The sequence below is a fragment of the Bombina bombina genome, chromosome 1, assembly GCF_027579735.1.
Source record: "Bombina bombina isolate aBomBom1 chromosome 1, aBomBom1.pri, whole genome shotgun sequence".
NCBI classification, from domain to species: Eukaryota; Metazoa; Chordata; class Amphibia; order Anura; family Bombinatoridae; genus Bombina; species Bombina bombina.
In genome coordinates this window covers 1,554,786,095-1,554,810,062 of record NC_069499.1, presented here as the reverse complement: position 1 = coordinate 1,554,810,062, position 23,968 = coordinate 1,554,786,095, and the positions used below count along the sequence as shown (strand labels likewise).

Below are 23,968 nucleotides of genomic sequence, written 5' to 3'. Positions count from 1 at the left end.
ACCAGGTAACCAGAGACTCACTCCTTTGGTGGTTGACTCAGGATCACCTGTCTCAGGGAATGAGTTTCCGCAGACCAGAGTGGGTCATTGTCACGACCGACGCCAGTCTATTAGGCTGGGGCGCGGTCTGGGATTCCCTGAAAGCTCAGGGTCAATGGTCTCGGGAAGAGTCTCTTCTTCCGATAAACATCCTGGAACTGAGAGCGATATTCAATGCTCTCCGGGCTTTGCCTCAACTAGCGAAGGCCGGATTCATAAGATTCCAGTCAGACAACATGACGACTGTAGCTTACATCAACCATCAGGGAGGAACAAAGAGTTCCTTGGCGATGAGAGAGGTATCCAAAATCATCAAATGGGCGGAGGATCACTCCTGCCATCTATCTGCAATTCACATCCCAGGAGTAGACAACTGGGAGGCGGATTATCTGAGTCGTCAGACTTTCCATCCGGGGGAGTGGGAACTCCACCCGGAGGTTTTTGCCCAGTTGACTCAATTATGGGGCATTCCAGACATGGATCTGATGGCGTCTCGTCAGAACTTCAAGGTTCCTTGCTACGGGTCCAGATCCAGGGATCCCAAGGCGACTCTAGTGGATGCATTAGTGGCGCCTTGGTCGTTCAACCTAGCTTATGCGTTTCCACCGTTCCCTTGTAGCCAGGATCAAACAGGAGAAGGCCTCTGTGATTCTGATAGCTCCTGCGTGGCTGCGCAGGACTTGGTATGCAGACCTGGTGAATATGTCATCGGCTCCACCATGGAAGCTACCTTTGAGACAGGATCTTCTAATACAAGGCCAATTCGAACATCCAAATCTAGTCTCTCTGCAGCTGACTGCTTGGAAATTGAACGCTTTATTTTATCCAAGCGTGGGTTTTCAAATTCAGTGATAGATACTCTGGTTCAAGCCAGAAAACCTGTGACTAGAAAGATTTACCATAAAATATGGAAAAAATATATCTGTTGGTGTGAATCCAAAGGATTCTCCTGGAGTAAGATTAAAATTCCTAAGATTCTCTCCTTTCTCCAAGAAGGTTTGGCTAAAGGGTTGTCAGCGAGTTCTCTAAAAGGACAGATTTCTGCTTTATCTGTCTTGTTACACAAACGACTGGCAGCTGTGCCAGATGTACAAGCTTTTGTACAGGCTTTGGTCAGAATCAAGCCTGTTTACAGACCCATGACTCCTCCTTTGAGTCTAAATTTAGTTCTTTCAGTTCTTCAAGGGGTTCCGTTTGAACCTTTACATTCCATAGATATCAAGTTACTATCTTGGAAAGTTCTGTTTTTGGTTGCTATTTCTTCTGCTAGAAGAGTTTCTGAGTTATCTGCTTTGCAGTGTGATCCACCTTATCTAGTGTTCCATTCAGATAAGCTTGTTTTGCGTACTAAACCTGGTTTTCTTCCAAAAGTAGTTTCCAACAAGAATATTAACCAGGAAATAGTTGTTCCTTCTCTGTGTCCGAATCCAGTTTCAAAGAAGGAACGTTTGTTACACAATTTAGATGTAGTCCGTGCTTTAAAGTTTTATTTAGACGCAACAAAGGATTTCAGACAAACTTCATCTTTGTTTGTTGTTTATTCTGGTAAGAGGAGAGGACAAAAAGCTACTGCTACCTCTCTCTCTTTCTGGCTGAAAAGCATCATCCGATTGGCTTATGAGACTGCCGGACGGCAGCCTCCTGAACGAATCACAGCTCACTCTACTAGGGCTGTGGCTTCCACATGGGCCTTCAAGAACGAGGCTTCTGTTGATCAGATATGTAAGGCAGCGACTTGGTCTTCTCTGCACACTTTTGCCAAATTCTACAAATTTGATACTTATGCTTCTTCGGAGGCTATTTTTGGGAGAAAGGTTTTGCAAGCCGTGGTGCCTTCCGTTTAGGTAACCTGATTTGCTCCCTCCCTTCATCCGTGTCCTAAAGCTTTGGTATTGGTTCCCACAAGTAATGGATGACGCCGTGGACCGGACACACCAATGTTGGAGAAAACAGAATTTATGCTTACCTGATAAATTACTTTCTCCAACGGTGTGTCCGGTCCACGGCCCGCCCTGGTTTTTTAATCATGTTTGAAAAATTTCTTTCTCTACACACTACAGTCACCACGGCACCCTATAGTTACTCCTTTTTTTCTCCTAACCGTCGGTCGAATGACTGGGGGGCGGAGCCTGAGGAGGGGCTATATGGACAGCTTTTGCTGTGCTCTTTGCCATTTCCTGTTGGGGAAGAGAATATTCCCACAAGTAATGGATGACGCCGTGGACCGGACACACCGTTGGAGAAAGTAATTTATCAGGTAAGCATAAATTCTGTTTTCTGAGACAAGGCACTGGATAGAGAGCTTTGACTAGGCACTGGGCAAAGAGCTCCCTGATACCTCAGTGAACCAGAGCCATAGGAGAACACTGGGTTTGAGAGAGATTAGTGAATGAACCGCTCACATGCTCATGCTGCACACACAGATATAGCCTCCTTAACACGCCCCCTGCTCGCACACAAGCTGTGCAGTGAGATTCTCCATACCTTATTTTTCATCTCCTGCCCTGTTTGTTGTTTTCTCTGGAAAGTGTAAGGGTCAGAATGCCTCTTCTACTCTTTCCCTCTGGTTAAGAAGTATGATTCTTTTCTTTTACAAGATATGACGAGTCCACTGATTTCATCCTTACTTATGGGATAGCGCCTCCTGGTTAGCAGGAAGTGGCAAAGAGCACCACAGCAGAGCTGTGTATATATATATATATATATAGCTCCTCCCTTCCCTCCCACCCCAGTCATTCTCTTTGCCTGTGTTAGTGATAGGAAGAGGTAAAGTGAGGTGTTAGTTTAGATTCTTCAATCAAGAAGGTTTTTTTTTTATTTTAAAATGGTGCCAGTGAGTACTATTTTTCTCAGGGAGAATTCGTCAATCACTTATTCCTAAGAGGAGTGGAGACATCTTATTTTTCTGCCCTGATGATGATCTTTGCAAACATTATCTAAGATCCTGCTGGTTTCCACAGAGCAGTTGAAGGTAGTGTGGAGAACTGTGTCATTCTACAAGCAGCATTGAGGTATGTTCAGACATTTGTTTCTGGGGAGACTTGATACATCAACAGGCTGACATTATTCCCTATCTGGGGAGGGGTAATCAGTATGCACAATATTATGGAAATGGTGTACTTGGAATTCCCTTTTATGTTGATTACTTATCAGTATGTTTCACTTATGTGTATTCGGTGTGGGCTGACGCTGGGAGATGCGGTTTGCTGTCTAAGGGCTATCGTTATGTCACTATAGCTGGCATGAGAGAGTGCAGTTTTTAATGAAGTGAGCTTTATTATTCAAGTGTATGTATAGAGGGGCACATGGCTTTTAACATTTTATGTTGAAAACCGACATGTTGGTTTACTTCCCATGCGGGTCTCGGTACGGCTCGAGTTACGCCCATGGTGGGCAGGGCCTAATCTTGCGCGCTCAGCCGCGCAGTACTCATCCAGATCGGCAGTAAGGTCCTGGGCTCCGGTGGGGCCTAAGTTGTTTTGTACACGAAGGAAGAGACTTAGGAGCGCTTCTTATCAGTGTGATCTGGTGGCAGGTAGGCGCCGCAGCAGAGCTGTGGCGAGGTGCAGGGGCCTGAATTGATAAAAATTGATAAAACTGATACATTGTTAAGCTAATTTGGGCACATAAGGGCATTTTTTATTGCCGCAGATGTTTTGAATAATAACAGAAAAATTGTTGCGCTTTTATTATTTAAAGGCGCAGTACACTTTTTAGTTCTAAGTTTTTGAGTATAATTTTTTTACTTCAGAGTTCAATATATCAAGTAAAGAATGACTTGCTATTGCTAGTCTGTTTAACATGTCTGAACTTGAGGAAACTACTTGTTCTATGTATTTAGATGCCATTGTGGAACCCCCTCTTACATTTTGTCCCTCATGTACTGAAATGGCCTTACAATGTAAAGAGCAGATTTTCTTTAAGGAAAGTGTGTCTAAGGATGCTTCTCAGTCTGATGAAAATCAGGGTATGCCGCTACTTTCTCCCCAAGCGTGTCAACCTTTAACGCCCACCAAAGCGACGCCGGGTTCTTCAACCGCGTCTATTTCATTTACTCTGCAGGATATGGCTGCAGTTATGTCATCTACCCTTACAGAGGTTTTAGCTAAATTGCCAGTGTTACAGGGCAAACACAGCAGGACAGAAGTCAATTTGAATACTGCAACCTCTGATGCTTTGTTGGCTATTTCCGATGTACCCTCACAGGTATCTGAATTTGTGGTCAGGGAACTTCTGTCTGAGGGGGAACTTTCCGATTCGGGAAGTGTTACCTCAGACGGGTTTGGATGTCATGTCCTTTAGATTTAAGCTTGAACACCTCTGCCTGTTACTTCGGGAGGTTTTAGCGACTCTGGATGACTGTGACTCTATTGTAGTACCACCAGAGAAATTGTGTAAGATGGACAAATACTTAGAGGTGCCTGTTTTTTCCGGTTCCTAAGAGAATCTCGGAAATTATGCGGGAATGGGAAAGACCGGGTATCCTGTTCTCACCTTCTCCTAATTTTAAGAAAATGTATCCCATATCTGACACTGTTCGGGACTCTTGGCAAACAGTCCCTAAGGTGGAGGGAGCTATATCTACCCTGGCTAAGCGTACAACTATTCCTATTGAGGACAGTTGTGCTTTCAAAGACCCTATGGATAAGAAATTGAAAGGTCTTCTAAAAATGTTATTTATTCATCAGGGTTTCCTTTTACAACAGACGGCCTGCATTGTACCAGTTACCACTGCGGCGGCCTTCTGGTTTGACGCCTTAGAAGAGTCTCTTAAGACTGATACTCCTTTAGAGGAAATTTTAGATAGAATTAAGGCTCTTAAGCTGGCTAATTCTTTTATTACGGATGCCGCCTTTCAGATTGCCAAATTGGTGGCTAAGAATGCCAGGTTTTGTCATTTTAGCGCGTAGAGCGTTCTGGTTAAAATCTTGGTCTGCTGATGTGTCATCTAAGTCAAAGCTTTTGGCTATTCCTTTCAAAGTAAAAACCCTATTCGAGCCTGACTTGAAAGAAATCGGTTTCTTCTTTCACAATTGTCTGTAGACCAGATAAAAAGAGAGGCGTTCTTACGTTGTGTAAAAGACCTCTCTACTATGGGAGTAATTTGTCCCGTTCCAATACTAGAACAGGTGCAGGGGTTTTACTCAAATCTTTTCGTGGTCCCCAATAAAGAGGGCACGTTTCGACCTATTTTAGATCTAAAACGTCTAAACAAGTTTCTCAGAGTCCCATCCTTCAAGATGGAGACTATTCAAACAAAATTCTTCCATTGATCCAGGAGGGTCAATATATGACTACCGTGGACTTGAAGGATGCATATCTTCATATTCCTATCCACAAGGATCATCACCAGTTCCTAAGGTTTGCCTTCCTGGACAAACATTTTCAGTTTGTGGCTCTTCCCTTCGGGTTGGCCACAGCACCCAGGATCTTCACAAAGGTTCTAGGGTCACTTCTGGCGGTTCTCAGGCCGCGGGGCATTGTAGTGGCGCCTTATCTGGATATTCTGATCCAGGCGTCTTACCATCTGACAAAATCTCATAAAGACATGGTTCTGTCCTTTCTGAGGACTCACGGGTGGAAGGTGAATCTAGAAAAGAGTTCATTACTTCCACAGACATGGGTTCCCTTCTTGGGAACTCTAATAGATTCCTTATCCATGAAAATTTTCTTGACGGAGGTCAGAAAGTTAAAGATTCTGAATACATGCTGAGCCTTTCAGTCCAATCCTTGGCCATCAGTGGCTCAGTGCATGGAGGTAATTGGATTGATGGTGGCGGCAATGGACATCATTCAATTTGCTCGTTTTCATCTCAGACCGCTACAACTGAGCATGCTCAGGCAGTGGAATGGAGATTATTCAAATTTGTCTCCTCAGATAGATCTGGATCAGGAGACAAGAGACTCTCTCTTCTTTGGTGGTTGTCGCCGGATCATCTGCCCCAAGGGACGTGCTTCCGCAGACCCTCATGGGTGATAGTGACAACGGACGCCAGTCTACTAGGTTGGGGTGCAGTCTGGAATTCCCTGAAGGCTCAGGGTTTGTGGACTCAGTCGGAGTCTCTACTTCCAATCAATATTCTGGAATTGAGAGCAATATTCAATGCGCTTCAGGCTTGGCCTCAGTTGGCTTCGGCCAAATTCATCCGTTTTCAGTCGGTCAACATCGTGACTGTGGCTTACATCAATCAGCAGGGAGGAACAAGGAGTTCCTTAGCAATGACAGAAGTATCCAAGATATTTCGATGGGCGGAGGCTCACTCTTGTTATCTGTCAGCAATCTACATCCCAGGAGCGGACAACTGGGAAGCGGACTTTTTAAGCAGACAGACGTTTCATCCGGGGGTGTGGGAACTCCATCCGAAGGTCTTTGCCACTCTGATTCTCAGATGGGGTATACCGGAATTGGATCTGATGGCGTCTCGTCAGAATGCCAAGCTCCCAAGATACGGATCTAGGTCAAGGGATCCTCAGGCCGAACTGATAGATGCCTTGGCAGTGCCTTGGTCATTCAACCTAGCTTATGTGTTTTCACCGTTTGCTCTTCTTCCCCGGGTGATTGCACGGATCAAATAGGAGAGGGCTTCGGTGATTCTAATCGAGCCTGCGTGGCCTCGCAGGACTTGGTATGCTGATCTAGTGGACATGTCCTCTCTGCCGCCGTGGAAGCTTCCATTGAGGCAGGACCTTCTCATTCAGGGTTCCTTCCAACATCCGAATATAGTTTCTCTGCAGCTGACTGCTTGGAGATTGAACATTTTATTTTATCTAAGCGGGGATTCTCTGATTCAGTCATTAATACTTTGACTCATGCACGTAAGCCTGTCAGTAGAAAGATCTACCATAAGATATGGCGTAAATATCTTTATTGGTGCGAATCCAAGGGCTACTCATGGAGTAGAGTTAGGATTCCCAGGATTTTATCTTTTCTCCAAGAAGGATTGGAGAAGGGGTTATCAGCAAGTTCCTTAAAAGGTCAAATTTCTGCTTTGTCGATTTTACTACACAAGCGTTTGGCAGATGTTCCAGACGTTCAGTCTTTTTTTGTCAGGCTCTGACCAGAATCAAGCCGGTGTTTAGACCAATTGCTCCACCCTGGAGTTTGAATTTAGTTTGTAATGTTCTTCAAGGGGTTCCGTTTGAACCCATGCATTCCATAGATATTAAGCTTCTATCTTGGAAGGTTTTATTTTTGGTTGCTATTTCTTCTGCTCGTAGAGTTTCTGAGCTTTCAACGTTACAATGTGACTCTCCTTATCTTATTTTTCATTCTGATAAGGTGGTTTTACGTACCAAACCTGGTTTTCTTCCTAAGGTTGTTTCTAATAAGAATATTAATCGGGAAATTGTTGTTCCTTCTTTGTGTCCTAATCCTTCTAAGAAGGAGCGTTTGTTGCATAACTTGGACGTGGTTTGTACCCTGAAGTTTTACTTGCAGGCGACTAAAGAATTTCGTCAATCATCTTCCTTATTTGTTCTGGAAAGCGTAGGGGTCAGAAAGCTACGGCTACCTCTTTCTTTTTTGCTGAAGAGTATCATCCTTCTGGCATATGAGACTGCTGGACAGCAGCCTCCTGAGAGAATTACGGCTCATTCCACTAGGGCTGTGGCTTCCTCATGGGCATTTAAAATTTAAAAACGATGCTTCTGTTGAACAGATTTGCAAGGCTGCAACTTGGTCGTCTCTTCACACTATTTCCAAATTTTAAAAATTTGGCACTTTTTTGCTTAATCTGAAGCTGGTTTTGGGAGAAAGGTTCTTCAAGCAGTGGTGCTTTCCGTTTAGGTTCCTGTCTTATCCCTCCCTTTCATCCGTGTCCTATAGCTTTGGTATTGTATCCCATAAGTAAGGATGAAATCCGTGGACTCTTCATATTTTGTAAAAGGAAATTTATGCTTACCTGATAAATTTACTTCTTTTAAGATATGACGAGTCCACGGCCCACCCTGTCATTTCTAAGACAGGTATTTATTTTTGTTAAACTTCAGTCACCTCTGCACCTTTGGCTTTTCCTTTCTCTTCCTAACTTCGGTCGAATGACTGGAGTGGGAGGGAAGGAAGGAGCTATATATATATATATATATATATATATACAGCTCTGCTGTGGTGCTCTTTGCCACTTCCTGCTAACCAGGAGGCGTTATCCCATAAGTAAGGATGAAATCCGTGGACTCGTCATATCATAAAAAAAAATACATTTATCAGGTAAGCATACATTTCCTTTTTGCTTATGAGACTGCTTTACCTCTAACTTTGGTATTGGTTCCCACTAGTAATTGGAATGACGTTGTGGACTATATTATAGGAAAGAAAACAAAATGTATGCTTACCTGATACATTTCTTTCTTTCCGGGCATGGAGAGTCAACGCCACTGCCCTCTCTTTAAATTATAATTCAGCAGTTTTTTTTTTAGTAAACCTCATGCACCTCTATACACTTGAGTTTCTTCTTTTTCCATTTTGGCAGCTTTGCTGGGGTGCTCTTTGCCTCCTCCTGCTGGCCAGGAGTTGAATATCTGACTTGTAATTGGAATAATGTTGTGGACTCTCCATGCCCGGAAAGAGAGAAATTTATCAGGTAAGCATAAATTGTGTTTTTTAGTCTTAGGTTTGTAATTGCTGTGTTTGCAGGGCTGCTTTTTAACATGATCCAAAATGTCTGAATTGGCAAATTAAAGTTTGCACAAAAAAGTAATTCTGTGTTAAACTGCACCAACATTATTTTGTGTTGCATTCGTTTTATACCTAGAGTGCCGGGTGTTGCCAAGTTTCATTTGGGAAATGACTTTCATAGTTTACTATTACTGCGTCCCATCAGAGGGACCTACAAGCTGCTCGCTTGATGCCCCAGTAAGCTTTGTTGCATCTGCCCCATGGATAAATCCCCAAATTATAAGTATGTGTTGGTCATAATCGTTGCATTTTTACCTACGTAATGATTGTGGTTTTCAACCACATTTCCATGGAGTTCGTCTTTGTTTAAGTTCTGTAATGCATGCGTTTTCATTGGATGAGATTTGCTGTGTTGCTTTATAGCTTCCCATTAATTATTAATAGAGAACAGCTTGTGCAAGCTACATTTGTTCCCTTACATTACTAATGATGTAGAAAGGGATCAACTGAAGATGACCACATTGCTGCAAGATTCATAGCATTTTCTCTTGTTAAGTGTATCCAGTCCACGGATCATCCATTACTTGTGGGATATTCTCCTTCCCAACAGGAAGTTGCAAGAGGATCACCCACAGCAGAGCTGCTATATAGCTCCTCCCCTAACTGCCATATCCAGTCATTCTCTTGCAACTCTCAACAAAGATGGACGTAGTAAGAGGAGAGTGGTGTATTATAGTTAGTTTCTTAACTTCAATCAAAAGTTTGTTATTTTTAAATGGTACCGGAGTGTACTGTTTTATCAAAGGCAGCATTAGAAGAAGAATCTGCCTGTGATTTCTATGATCTTAGCAGAAGTAACTAAGATCCATTGCCGTTCTCACATATTCTGAGGAGTGAGGTAACTTCAGAGAGGGAATGGCGTGCAGGTTTTCCTGCAATAAGGTATGTGCAGTAAACATATTTCTAGGGATGGAACTTGCTAGAAAAATGCTGCTGATACCGGATTAATGAAAGTTATGCCTAAATGCAGTGATATAATAGCGACTGGTATCAGGCTTATTAACAGAGATACATACTCTTATAAAAGTGTAATATAAAACGTTTGCTGGCATGTTTAATCGTTTTTATATATGCTTTGGTGATAAAACTTATTGGGGCCTAGTTTTTTCCACATGGCTGGCTTTATTTTTGCCTAGAAACAGAGGCTTTCCACTGTTATAGTATAAAAGTTACAGTTGGTGCAGTTAAAATTACAAACTGACATTCAGCTTCCCTCAGCAGTCCCCTGCATGCTATAGGACATCTCTTATGGGCTCAAAAGGCTTCAAAAGTAGGAGCTGTGGCAGTTGTTACGACTGTTTAAAAAACATATTTTTCGTTTTGTTAATCTGTTTTTTGTATTAAGGGGTTAATCATCCATTTGCAAGTGGGTGCAATGCTCTGCTAACTTGTTACATACACTGTAAAAACTTCGTTAGTGTAACTGCCTTTTTTCACTGTTATTTCAAATTTTGCCAAAATTTGTTTCTCTTAAAGGCACAGTAACGTTTTTTATATTGCTTGTTAACTTTGTTTAAAGTGTTTTCCAAGCTTGCTAGTCTCATTGCTAGTCTGTACAAACATGTCTGACACAGAGGAAACTACTTGTTCATTATGTTTAAAAGCCATGGTGGAGCCCCATAGGAGAATGTGTACTAAATGTATTGATTTCACGTTAAACAGTAAAGATCAGTCTTTATCTATAAAAGAATTGTCACCAGAGGGGTCTGTCGAGGGGGAAGTTATGCCGACTAACTCTCCCCACGTGTCGGACCCTTCGCCTCCCGCTCGAGGGACTCACGCTAATATGGCGCCAAGTACATCAGGGATGCCCATAGCGATTACTTTGCAGGACATGGCTGCAATCATGAATAATACCCTGTCACAGGTATTAGCCAGATTGCCTGAATTGAGAGGCAAGCGCGATAGCTCTGGGGTTAGACGAGATACAGAGCGCGTAGATGCTGTAAGAGCCATGTCTGATACTGCGTCACAATATGCAGAACCTGAGGACGGAGAGCTTCAGTCTGTGGGTGACGTCTCTGAATCGGGGAGACCTGATTCAGAGATTTCTAATTTTAAATTTAAGCTTGAGAACCTCCGTGTGTTACTTGGGGAGGTATTAGCTGCTCTGAATGACTGTGACACAATTGCAGTGCCAGAGAAATTGTGTAGGCTGGATAAATACTATGCAGTGCCGGTGAGTACTGATGTTTTTCCAATACCTAAAAGGCTTACAGAAATTATTAGTAAGGAGTGGGATAGACCCGGTGTGCCCTTTTCCCCACCTCCTATATTTAGAAAAATGTTTCCAATAGATGCCACTACACGGGACTTATGGCAGACAGTCCCTAAGGTGGAGGGAGCAGTTTCTACTTTAGCAAAGCGTACCACTATCCCGGTTGAGGACAGTTGTGCTTTTTCAGATCCAATGGATAAAAAATTAGAGGGTTACCTTAAGAAAATGTTTATTCAACAAGGTTTTATTTTACAGCCCCTTGCATGCATTGCGCCTGTCACTGCTGCGGCGGCGTTCTGGTTTGAGGCCCTGGAAGAGGCCATCCATACAGCTCCATTGACTGAAATTATTGACAAGCTTAGAACACTTAAACTAGCTAACTCATTTGTTTCTGATGCCATTGTTCATTTGACTAAACTAACGGCTAAGAATTCCGGATTCGCCATCCTTCCTTTCAAGGGGCAGACCTTATTCGGGCCTGGTTTGAAAGAAATTATTGCTGACATTACTGGAGGTAAGGGTCATACCCTTCCTCAGGACAGGGCCAAATCAAGGGCCAAACAGTCTAATTTTCGTGCCTTTCGAAATTTCAAGGCAGGTGCAGGATCAGCTCCCTCTACTTCAAAACAAGAGGGAACTTTTCCTCAATCTAAGCAGGCCTGGAAACCTACCCAGTCCTGGAACAAGGGCAAGCAGGCCGAAAGCCTGCTGCTGCCTCCAAGACAGCATGAAGGAGCGGCCCCCTATCCGACAACGGATCTAGTAGGGGGCAGACTCTCTCTCTTTGCCCAGGCGTGGGCAAGAGATGTTCAGGATCCCTGGGCGTTGGAGATCATATCTCAGGGATATCTTCTGGACTTCAAAGCTTCTCCCCCACAAGGGAGATTTCACCTTTCAAGATTATCTGCAAACCAGATAAAGAAAGAGGCATTCCTAAGCTGCGTGCAAGACCTCCTTGTAATGGGAGTGATCCATCCAGTTCCGCGGACGGAACAAGGACAGGGGTTTTATTCAAATCTGTGGTTCCCAAAAAAGAGGGAACCTTCAGACCAATTTTGGATCTAAAGATCCTAAACAAATTCCTCAGAGTTCCATCATTCAAGATGGAAACTATTCGAACCATTTTGTACATGACCACAGTGGACTTAAAGGATGCCTACCTTCACATTCCGATCCACAAGAATCATCATCGGTTCCTGAGGTTTGCCTTTCTAGACAGGCATTACCAGTTTGTAGCTCTTCCATTCGGGTTGGCTACAGCCCCAAGAATTTTTACAAAGGTTCTGGGCTCACTTCTGGCGGTTCTAAGACTGCGAGGCATAGCGGTGGCTCCTTACCTAGACGACATCCTGATACAGGCGTCAAGCTTTCAAATTGCCAAGTCTCATACAGAGATAGTTTTGGCATTTCTGAGGTCGCATGGGTGGAAAGTGAAAGAAGAAAAGAGTTCTCCATCTACTCTCACAAGGGTTTCCTTCCTAGGGACTCTGATAGATTCTATAGAAATGAAAATTTACCTGACGGAGTCCAGGTTATCAAAACTTCTAAATGCTTGCCGTGTTCTTCACTCCATTCCGCATGGACATAGTGCCATTTGCGTGCCTGCACCACAGACCGCTGCAATTATGCATGCTCAGTCAGTGGAATGGGGATTACACAGATTTGTCCCCCTCTACTAAATCTGGATCAGGAAACCAGAGATTCTCTTCTCTGGTGGTTATCTCGGGTCCATCTGTCCAAAGGTATGACCTTTCGCAGGCCAGATTGGACCATTGTAACAACAGACGCCAGCCTTCTAGGTTGGGGTGCAGTCTGGAACTCCCTGAAGGCTCAGGGTTCATGGACTCAGGAGGAGAAACTCCTCCCAATAAATATTCTGGAGTTAAGAGCAATATTCAATGCTCTTCTAGCTTGGCCTCAGTTAGCAACACTGAGGTTCATCAATTTCAGTCGGACAACATCACGACTGTGGCTTACATCATCCAAGGTTTTTACCTAAGGTGGTTTCAATCAAGAGATTGTTGTTCCATTATTATGCCCTAATCCTTCTTCAAAGAAGGAACGTCTTTTGCATAATCTAGACGTAGTCCATGCATTGAAGTTTTACTTGCAGGCTACTAAAGATTTTCGCCAAAATCTCACTTGTTTGTTATTTACTCTGGACAGAGGAGAGGTCAAAAGGCCTCAGCAACCTCTCTTTCTTTTTGGCTTCGGAGTATAATCCGTTTAGCATATGAGACTGCTGGACAGCAGCCCCCTGAAAGAATTACAGCTCATTCTACTAGAGCTGTGGCTTCCACCTGGGCCTTTAAAAATGAGGCCTCTGTTGAACAGATTTGCAAGGCTGCGACTTGGTCTTCGCTTCATACCTTTTCAAAGTTTTACAAATTTGATACTTTTGCTTCTTCGGAGGCTGTTTTTGGGAGAAAGGTTCTACAGGCAGTGGTTCCTGCCTTGCCCCTCCCATCATCCGTGTTCTTAAGCTTTGGTATTGGTATCCCACAAGTAATGGATGATCCGTGGACTGGATACACTTAACAAGAGAAAACATAATTTATGCTTACCTGATAAATTTATTTCTCTTGTAGTGTATCCAGTCCACGGCCCGCCCTGTCCTTTTTAAGGCAGGTCTAAATTTTTATTAAACTTCAGTCACCACTGCACCCTATGGTTTCTCCTTTCTCGGCTTGTTTCGGTCGAATGACTGGATATGGCAGTTAGGGGAGGAGCTATATAGCAGCTCTGCTGTGGGTGATCCTCTTGCAACTTCCTGTTGGGAAGGAGAATATCCCACAAGTAATGGATGATCCGTGGACTGGATACACTACAAGAGAAATACATTTATCAGGTAAGCATAAATTATGTTTTTAGTATAGATTTCCAGCATTAGAAAATGCAGCTATGTTTTTATATATACAGTCCAGAGCTTGACATACTCAAAAAACGTCTACGCTACATTTCCCTCTCATTCCTGGGCTTTCTCTCCTGCAAGGCACACAGATTCTGTAGTCTCAGCCACTAGGCCGTGAAGCGCGTTATTGCAGCAGGAGCAGAGAGCCAGGGCATAGTGCGTAGATGTCTGGCTCCCAGGGCTCATGACTCGCACCTCTTCTTTATTGTATATATTAACCTTTTTAAGTCATGCTTTTCATAGGCATTATAGATTTTATTTTTTATTATTTCTACCAGCTGTGGTTTTTAGATGTGTATCCCCTTCTATTCATAATATAATATTTCACGATTAACTATGTTGTAATAAATTATTCTCTGGTTTTGGTGTTTTTAATAGGGCTTATGCTCCCATGTTACTTATAAGAGTAAATACTTCTAGGTTTACTGCCCGGTCATTTCATAACAACCCACTCTAGGGGCCCAGAGAACGGATCCACATTGTAAATGATTTCAGTAAAACCTCAAGGGTGGCAGGGTGGTAACCTGTTGGCCCCTTACTGCTCGGCTCCGTAGCACCTTGATATTGATCTGCCACTACATATACTTTGTTGGTGCAATAAAAAGGTCTTTATGCTTTTGCTTATATGTTGTGACTTGTACTTTGTACCGTCTGCCTTTATGCAGGGTGGCCGTGGAAGTCATCACTACTGTGACAACAGCAGATGTCATGTGGCAGGATGGGAGTGTAGAGTCAAACATCCGTTCCAATGAGCTGCTGCCCATCCAGCACCTGGATAACAATGAATTCTGTCCTGGGGACTTTGTTGTTGACAAGAGAGGTGAGTACTCCTCATAAGCTCCTTACTAAAACCTGTGACCTTCTGTGTCACTTGCCTATTAAACCTGAGATAATGATCTGCTATTACACCAGACAGTTGTTTTACCTGTGATGGCGTGCATTTAAATCTGTGCTTTTGTTTCAAGCATGTATCTGTAAATTTACATGATGCATATATCATCTGTACTGTTGCACAGTCACCTGACTCTGTCTGTCCTTAGCCCACGCAGTGCAGGACCCCAACATATATGGGGTGGTGCAGTCTGGTGATCACTTAGGTCGCACTTGCGTAGTGAAGTGGATAAAGCTGAATGCTGAAGGGGATGATGTTGAGGTGAGTGGCTCTTATGTGTATTAAGGCCTTATACAGTGTCTGGCAAATAATTACCAGTCAAATTCAAATGGTTTGGAAAACAGCACTTTGTGTAGAGCACGGAACCCTGGTTCAGCCACCTTGAGATTGTACACAAGAAAATAAATGCGTTCCAGGTGCCAAATTTTATTAAAAATAGAGCTTAGTTTCATGGCAGGGTCCAAAGTATAACAGACAACGTTTCGGGCCTACAATCAGCCCTTAGTCATGTCTCCACATATACACACTTGGTTCTCTTTTATACCTTAACCCCTTAAGGACAAGGCCATTTTTCAATTTCTTTCCCTTAAAGACCAGGGCTATTTTTACATTTCTGCTGTGTCTTTGTTTAGCTGTAATTTTCCTCTTACTCATTTACTGTACCCACATATATTATATACTGTGTTTCTCACCATTAAATGGACTTTCTAGAGATACCATTATTTTCATCATATCTTATAATTTACCATAAAAAAATGATAAAATATGATGGAAAAAAACTGGGAAAAAAAACACACCTTTTCTAACTTTGACCCCCAAAATCTGTTACACATCTACAACCACCAAAAAACACCCATGCTAAATAGTTTCTAAATTTTGTTCTGAATTTAGAAATACCCAATGTTTACATGTTCTTTGCTTTTTTTTTTTGCAAGTTATAGGGCAATAAATACAAGTAGCACTTTGCTATTTCCAAACCATTTATTTTTTCAAAATTTGCGATAGTTACATTAGAACACTGATATTTGTGAGGTATCCCTGAATATCCCTTGACATGTGTGTGTGTGTGTATATGTATATATTATTTATTTTTATTTTTTATAAGACAACCCAAAAAGGGCTAGATTTATCAAGCCCCTACGGCAGCAAGTTCTCACAAGAACTTGCTGACCGTGATTTATCAAGCAGCGGTCATCAGACCGCTGCTTCCCTAAACTCTTCGCCACCTCTAAACTGGCGAAATTCAATCTCCTCTGTCGAGTCGACTGAGGAGATTGACAGCTCCTGCCTGCGCGTGATTGGCTGTGCGCGGGCAGGGGGCGGGATTGCACGCGAACGCAAAATTGCGCTCGTGTGTAATACCAAATACCTGCGGGTAATATCGCCCCGCCACAGGCGAGCTGAGGCGTACAGGGCGCCTGGCATCTATACAATACTATTATGTCATGTTGAAAAATGTACCCAAAACATTTACTCATGATGCCATTTTTAAATTAAATTGTGTTACTTCATTATTGCCTATAGGCCCAAACCTTTGGGGCCTATACCTCAGACTTTTACTCTATAGTGGGTGGGAGGGGGGAAGGAGGGAGAGAAAAAAAAAGAAGAAGAATCTGAGATATAACCATCTCTCTTCTGGCCCACTTCTCCCTACCTACCAAATCCCTAATAAAACTATCTCAGTATTTCTAAAGGGAAAAATAAGATATTCTCTCTCATTCACAGGAAAACCCTTTTTTAAACGATGCCCATTTTTTAAAAACGCACAAATATCTCGCTCACTGTTCATATCTACATTATATTGTTCAAGTACATATTGTTTTTTCAAATAGTTTTTAACTTCTGCTAAACTAGGAGTATCTGTTGCCTTCCATTTCCTAAATATCAGATTTCCGACGGCCAGAATAATTGCATTAATTAACTTCCTATGTTGAAGGTTTTGTGCCTCATCCCAAAGACAAACTATCTGTCTTATATTAAGGTTCCCAATGGGAAGCTTCAAAGATTTAGATGCCCAGAAAGCAACTTTCTGCCAAATCTGATACATTTTAGGACACTTCCATATCATATGTATCAAGTTGGCCCTTAGGTAGGAAGATTTTGGACACAACTGAAATGCTAAGTTACCCCTTTTCTGGGGTATAATAAGTTCTGTATAGCAATTTCACATGGGATTCAATCCAAGTGGAGGATAATGTGCTTTGGTTTACCAATTCTATGGATCTTTTTATATGAGGAATACTTATCTCTACACCCGAAGTTAACTTACTCCACTGCTGAGATATATCTCTAAAGTTGGAATCATTCAATCTAGAAATTATTTGATATCCCGTGGATATTGAAAAGAATCCATTTTTAACCATCGCAATCCAGTTCTCCAGATCTCCCCAATTCCAACTCCACTCATAATCCTTAATAAGTGTATAAACATAGTGTCTAGTTTGTAAGTATGCATAGAAATCTTTATTCTCTAGTTTTAAATTCCTGCCTCAGTGTACTAAATGTCTTAATTGTGGATTTCTCCAAATCTAATAGCTGGACAATCCTACACAATCCTAGTTCTCACAATGAATTAGAGAAACTGGTAAGTAAGGGTAGGTCATGTTATTCTCAAGAATGTTATTAGTTATATAGGAATATTGCATTCTAGTGATGTGTTTGTACATGTGCCGCAACTCTCCTTGAGATACCTGCAGTGTAACCCCTTCCACGTGCTGTCCCAGACCCAGGGTATAGGCGAGGATTTGTAAGATAACTGAGTGATAAGCAGAATGTGCACATTTGATGGTTGTGCTAGGTATACATGTGTAAATCTTCCTTAGCTTACTCCAGCTAACCATGTTTGCTTCACCCGTTCAGGTTATAGGAGAGGAGGAAGATGTCAGTGTGTATGATATAGCAGACCACCCAGATTTCCGCTTCAGATCAACAGACATTGTAATATGCATTGGGAGCTCAGAACCTACAGCTAATTCTGACAGCCGGGTGAGTACCGTCAGCTCACTGTAGGAACCTTATTACACCAAAGTCATTAAATCTAGAGGTTTGGTGCAAAGCCCTTTAAATCTAATCTGTTTACCTGTTTTCCAGCCGTCTGTGGGACAAGTTGCTCGTGTCGATGTCAGCAGCAAGGTGGAGGTTATCTGGGCAGATAACTCTAGGTCCATAGTCCTTCCACAGGTACCATATAGCAGAACATAATTCATGCCTTGAGCATCTGTAATAAAATCTATACAGCAAGAATACATCAAAAGATTGGGTTCCGTTTCCTGACTTTGGGGTTGATCACAATCCTTTTAGAGCAGTTTACCTGATGATTTTTGTAGTAAAAAAAAATTTCTTTCATGATTCAGATAGAGAATACAATTTTTAAACAACTTTCTAATTTACTTCTATTATCTAATTTGTTTCATTCTCTTGGTATCGTTTGAATGAGCAGCAATGCGTTAATGGTTTCTTACTGAACACATGGGTGAGCCAATCGCAATTGAGAGATAGATATACTAGATCTAATGTAATAAACAGTGTGTCAAAAATGTATTGACGTTTCAGGGATTTAACCATCCCCTCCATCAGAGAAGGGGATGGTTTAATCCCCGAAACGTCAATACATTTTTGACACACTGTTTGAATAAGTCTTGTGAGTGCATCTTCTTCGCTTCGTATACACTCCATATCTGCACCCAGACAGTTGGCCCAGGAGGGTGGATTCACTCTGAGAAATATAAATATGTATGTATGTCACAAAATGGATTTGCACTCTCACCTTACAAAGACAACTGCTGTGTGTGTGTGTATATAGATAGAGATAGATAGAGATAGATAGAGATAGATAGAGATAGATAGAGATAGATAGAGATAGATAGAGATAGATAGAGATAGATAGAGATAGATAGAGATAGATAGAGATAGATAGATAGAGATAGATAGAGATAGATAGAGATAGATAGATAGAGATAGATAGAGATAGATAGAGATAGATAGAGATAGATAGATAGATAGAGATAGATAGATAGAGATAGATAGAGATAGATAGAGATAGATAGAGATAGATAGAGATAGATAGAGATAGATAGATAGATAGATAGATAGAGATAGATAGATAGAGAGATAGAGAGATAGAGAGATAGAGAGAGAGATATAGATAGATAGAGAGAGAGATATAGATAGATAGAGAGAGAGATATAGATAGATATAGATAGATAGAGAGAGAGAGATATAGAGAGAGATAGAGAGAGATATAGATAGAGAGAGATATAGATAGAGAGAGAGAGATATAGATAGAGAGAGAGAGATATAGATAGAGAGATATAGATAGAGAGATATAGATAGAGAGATATAGATAGAGAGATATAGATAGAGAGATATAGATAGAGAGATATAGATATATATATATATATATATATATCTCTATCTATATCTCTCTAAAGGCCACTTCTCTCTGCTTATCCTCCTTGACCTGTCTGCAGCTTTTGACACTGTAGACCACCCTCTTCTGCTCCAAACCCTCCAATCCTTCGGCATCTGTGACACAGCTCTCCTGTGGTTCTCTTCCTATCTGACTAACCGTACATTTTGTGTAGCTTTCTCCGGAGCATCCTCTGCCCCGTTACCACTTTCTGTTGGGGTACCTCAAGGCTCTGTCCTTGGTCCCCTTCTCTTCTCAATCTACACGTCGTCACTAGGTTCCTTAATAAAGTCCCATGGGTTTCAATACCATTTGTATGCCGATGACACCCAAATCTACCTCCTTCCTTATTAACCCGTGTCACTAACTGTTTTTCTCACATCTCATCATGGATGTCCTCTCACTACCTTAAGCTAAATCTCTCCAAAACTGAACTCCTTATTTTTCCCCATTCTTCCAATGTCTCCACCCCCAAAATATCTATAACTGTTGATTATTCCATCATTACCCCTACCCCGCTCGCCCGATATCTTGGGGTCACACTTGACTCAGATCTTTCCTTCACTCCTCACATCCAGTCCTTGGCTAAAGCCTGCCGCTTCCAACTTTAAAAACATTGCTAAAATTAGCTCCTTTACAATCCATTATGAATGCCTCTGCCAGACTCATCTTCCTTACTCGTCACTCTTCATCTGCTGCACCTCTCTGCCAATCCCTTCACTGGCTTCCTCTTGCCTCTAGGATTAAACATAAAATCCTCACCCTGACATATAAAGCTCCCAACTGCACTGCTCCCCCCTACATCTCAGAACTTGTCTCTAGATACTCTCCCTCCCGTCCCCTTCGATCAGCTCAAGATCTCCTCCTCTCTTGTTACTTCCTCACATTCACGTTTACAGGACTTCTCCATACTGGCCCCCATCTTGTGGAATTCCCTGCCTCGCTCCATAAGACTCTCCCATAGTTTTAACAGCTTCAAGCACTCCCTAAAAACTTTACTATTCAGGGATGCTTACAACCAACACTAACCTAACACCATTGCTTTCCCCTTGGACCCCTTAGGTTGTAAGCCTATGGGCCCTCTTCATAAGAACCGACTACAACAGTGAAACTCTCGGCAGGGCCCTCTACCCACTAGACCCCTACAAAAGCTATCCTGTACACCGACTATGTTTACAGCGCTGCAGAATCTGTTGGCGCTCTACAAATACCTGATAATAATAAATAAATATATATATATATATATATATATATATATCTCTATCTGTCTAAGATTTAAAAGCAAAAATGGAAAGGTTAGTTACCGCATCTGACCAAATGGGACAAGCCCAGGTACCACGTCAAGGTCCTTTCCAATACCTGGGACCCTAAAACAGCCACACAATGCAAGCTTGGAACAAGGGAAGGGTGCACAGGCTTATGTAATCACCCTAGACAAATACAAAACACGGAAGGGGACTGCACACTCATACCGGACCGGGTACACATCCCATGACCCTGCAACATGCTCACCCCTGGGTGCTCACGGGTACTCACAGGAAGTTGTGCCGTCACCAGAGTCGTAGGCAGTTAACCCCAGACAGGAGTGGGTGCAAGAACCATGGGGGGGTTACAAAACAAATACAACACACAAAGGAAACCCAGCACTCACCAGCTAGCTCACAGCTAAGATTTAAAATGGAAAGGTTATTCACCACATCTGGCCAAATGGGACAAGCTCAGGCACCAAGTCAAGGTCCTTTCCAACACCTGAGTCCCTAACACAGTCACACAATGCAGGCTCTCAAAGCCAGACAAACTGGGAACAAGGGATGGGTGCACAAAGGTATATGTAATCACCCAGCAAACATCGCAAACTACCTAATACATCTATTAACCCCTAAACCGACATTAATCCACATCACAATTAACATAATACATCTATTAACCCCTAAACCACCAAACCCACAACACAAATAACTAATCGCTAAGCCCCCTAACCGAACACCCCCTAAATTAACCCCATTACATAAATTAAAATAATCCTAAATTAAAATAAAAACCTAACTACTTTAAAAATAAAGAAAACTAAGTTTAAACTAATCTAAAATCACAAAAAATAAACATTACACAATAATAAACCACATTATCCAAAATAAAAAAATTAAACCTAATCCCCATGAAAAAAAACACCCCCTAATCTAAGAATAAACTACCAATAGCCCTTAAAGGGCTTTTTGTAAGGCATTGGCTTTAGAAATCGGCTCTTTTATATTAAAAATAAACCAAACTCCCCCCAAAATAAAAAAAAAAACCTAACGCTAAAAAAACATAAACTACCCATTGTCCCTAAAGGGGCATTTGTATGGGCATTGCCCTTAACAAAAAGCATTCAGCTCTTTTACAGCGCCCAAATCCCTATTTTTTTTTTTTTTTTTTTTTTTTTTTTAAAAAACCCTAACACTAAGCCCCAAATAGGTACTCCCGGTTCCTGAAGTTTGTCGACGAAGGTCTTCTTCCAGGCGGGTCCATCATCTTCTATCTTCATCCACAGCAAAGGAGGTGCGGAGCAGTCTTCCCAGATATGGCGTTCCTCGGCGGCGGTGCTCCTCAGTGGCGTGGAGGCTCCTTTTCATGAGATCATCCGCCGCACATTGAAGATTGAATGCAAGGTACCCCATATTTTTTGGGGTATCTTACATTCCTATTGGCTATATTTTAAAATCGGCCAATAGAATGAGAGCTAATGAAAGCTTGACTGATTTGAACAGCCAATAGGATTTCAGTAGCTCTAATCCTATTGGCTGATTTCAAAATGTCAGCCAATAGGAATGCAAGGTACCCTAAACTGATTGCGGTACCTTGCATTCAATCTTCAGTCTACGACTGACATCGGATGAAGTTGAGCCTCAATGCCGCCAAGGACCGCCACTGAGGATCCAGGCATCGGGAAGACAGCTCCGCACTACCTTTGCTCCGGATGAAGATAGATGATAGATCCATCTGGAAGAAAACCTTCTCTGCCGGACTTCAGAAACAGTGAGTACCTATTTGGGGCTTAGGTTTAGGCTTTATTTCAATTTTTGGGGTGGTTTTTGTTTTAGATTAGGCTTTTTTTGAGTTTGAAAAAGAGCTGATTGCCCTTTTAAGGGCAATGCCCATTCAAATGCCCCTTTAGAGGCAATAAGTAGTTTTGTGGGGGGGGGGGGGGTTAGTGTTAGTTTTATTTTGGGGGCTTTGGTGGGTGGGGGATTTTACTGTTAGGGGTTATTTAGTATTTTTTAGAGGTAAAAGAGCTGTTGGGCAACTTGGGGCAATGCCCTACAAAAGGCCATTTTAAAGGGCTATTGGTAGTTATAGTATTAGATTAGGGTTTATTTTTTTTATAGGGGTATTTTATAGTTTTATTTTAGGTATTTTTGTTTAGGTTTACATTTTTTATTTTGGATACCTTTTTGTTTTTTTCTGTAATTTTTTTTATTTTTTGTAACCTTAGCTTGGATGGATATATATAATACTCAGAAGGGATCCCACACTCACTATTAGCATGCAGCCTCCGGGGTGCACTTTAAATGTATAATATAGAAAATTAATAAAGAAAGGCACTCTCCGTATTAATCACCAAACTTTTACTTAAGTGAACATTTTCGGTGTTGCCACCGTCCTCAGACCTTACACAGCAAAAAGTGAACAAACAATTTATGTGAATTACCTGGTGCTGATCCTGCTAGTGCGTGTGGCGTCTCCTCTGCGCAACTGCGCATGCGCAAGAGACTTTACAGAGGCCCTAGAGGGTCAAAAAGTTAACAAGTGCAAAACATAAGTTAAAACGTACAAAAACCTCAACTTCCCCAGCGTATAATATCATATCCAAAAATAGCAGAGTATTGTATGTATGTTGTATAGACCTGCATAGTGGTCTGTGTTTGTCACATTATTCTCACGTAGTTTTTACCTTGTAATTATGTGATACGCATCATTGTGTCAGTGTGCTTGCCGCTACTGCAGCAGAGATCAATGCTAGATACGGACCCACAGGATCAATCCCTTAACACTTATACCGGTCCAGATATAGCCAAAAATTGGCACATATATCTCTCAAATATATTGCTCATATATTTTACTCTTATATTTCACTCATGTATACTATTCAAGTGGAGTCCCACTAAAGAGAGTTTACACTTGGTCGCCTAGCAAGCAAATTTATAACAAAATTCAAAACAATATTTTAAACTAATGGGGACAAATCCGGAATCGCCAGTTTAGTGGGTACTGCAACCATAAGGCTTAGTATATACTGACAGTGACATCCCTGCTATTATTGGCTTGATAATGTAGTGACCCTTTGCAAAAAAACCAGATGTATAAAAACCAGATGTGTAAAAACTAATTAGAGATAGTACATACCATATCGAATCTCAAATGTAAAGACTTCCTGTCCCATATTGATCAACGATATCATTCAGCCTATCTTTAGCTGCTAATGAGCATACTCACATCAAAATAGAACCAACCACTAAAATAATATACAAATATACACAGATATATGTACACGGATATATGTACACACATAGAAATAGGCCATAATTATCCAATAATATTAGTATTCAAATTTATATTCATATTTGTATAGTATTGCAACTACCCATTTAGGATTGTAGAGTAGCCAAGGATAACAACATACAGTACTAAATATGACAGAGTGATACTGTCACTGTGGAGCAGTCTAATCAACAACAAACCATATCAAGCCTCAGCCTATCCTTAATTGTTCATAAGAACTCGACCTATGAATCCAATGTGTATATCAACAGACCATGAACCTCCATAGTCGTAATTAGAATCTA

At 41.7% G+C, this 23,968-nt stretch overlaps 1 protein-coding gene across 2 annotated transcripts in view; it reads left to right on the top strand.

Moving 5' to 3' along the window:
• The window catches only part of LOC128655660 ((E3-independent) E2 ubiquitin-conjugating enzyme), an 80,542-nt gene that overhangs the window by 44,942 nt on the left and 11,632 nt on the right, over window positions 1-23,968 (top strand). For both annotated transcript variants that reach the window (XM_053709254.1, XM_053709247.1), the window contains exons 7-10: window positions 14,508-14,662; window positions 14,883-14,995; window positions 17,594-17,719; window positions 17,825-17,914. In XM_053709254.1, coding sequence (XP_053565229.1) covers window positions 14,508-14,662; window positions 14,883-14,995; window positions 17,594-17,719; window positions 17,825-17,914 — 484 coding nt within the window. The remainder of the gene's footprint in view (window positions 1-14,507; window positions 14,663-14,882; window positions 14,996-17,593; window positions 17,720-17,824; window positions 17,915-23,968) is intronic.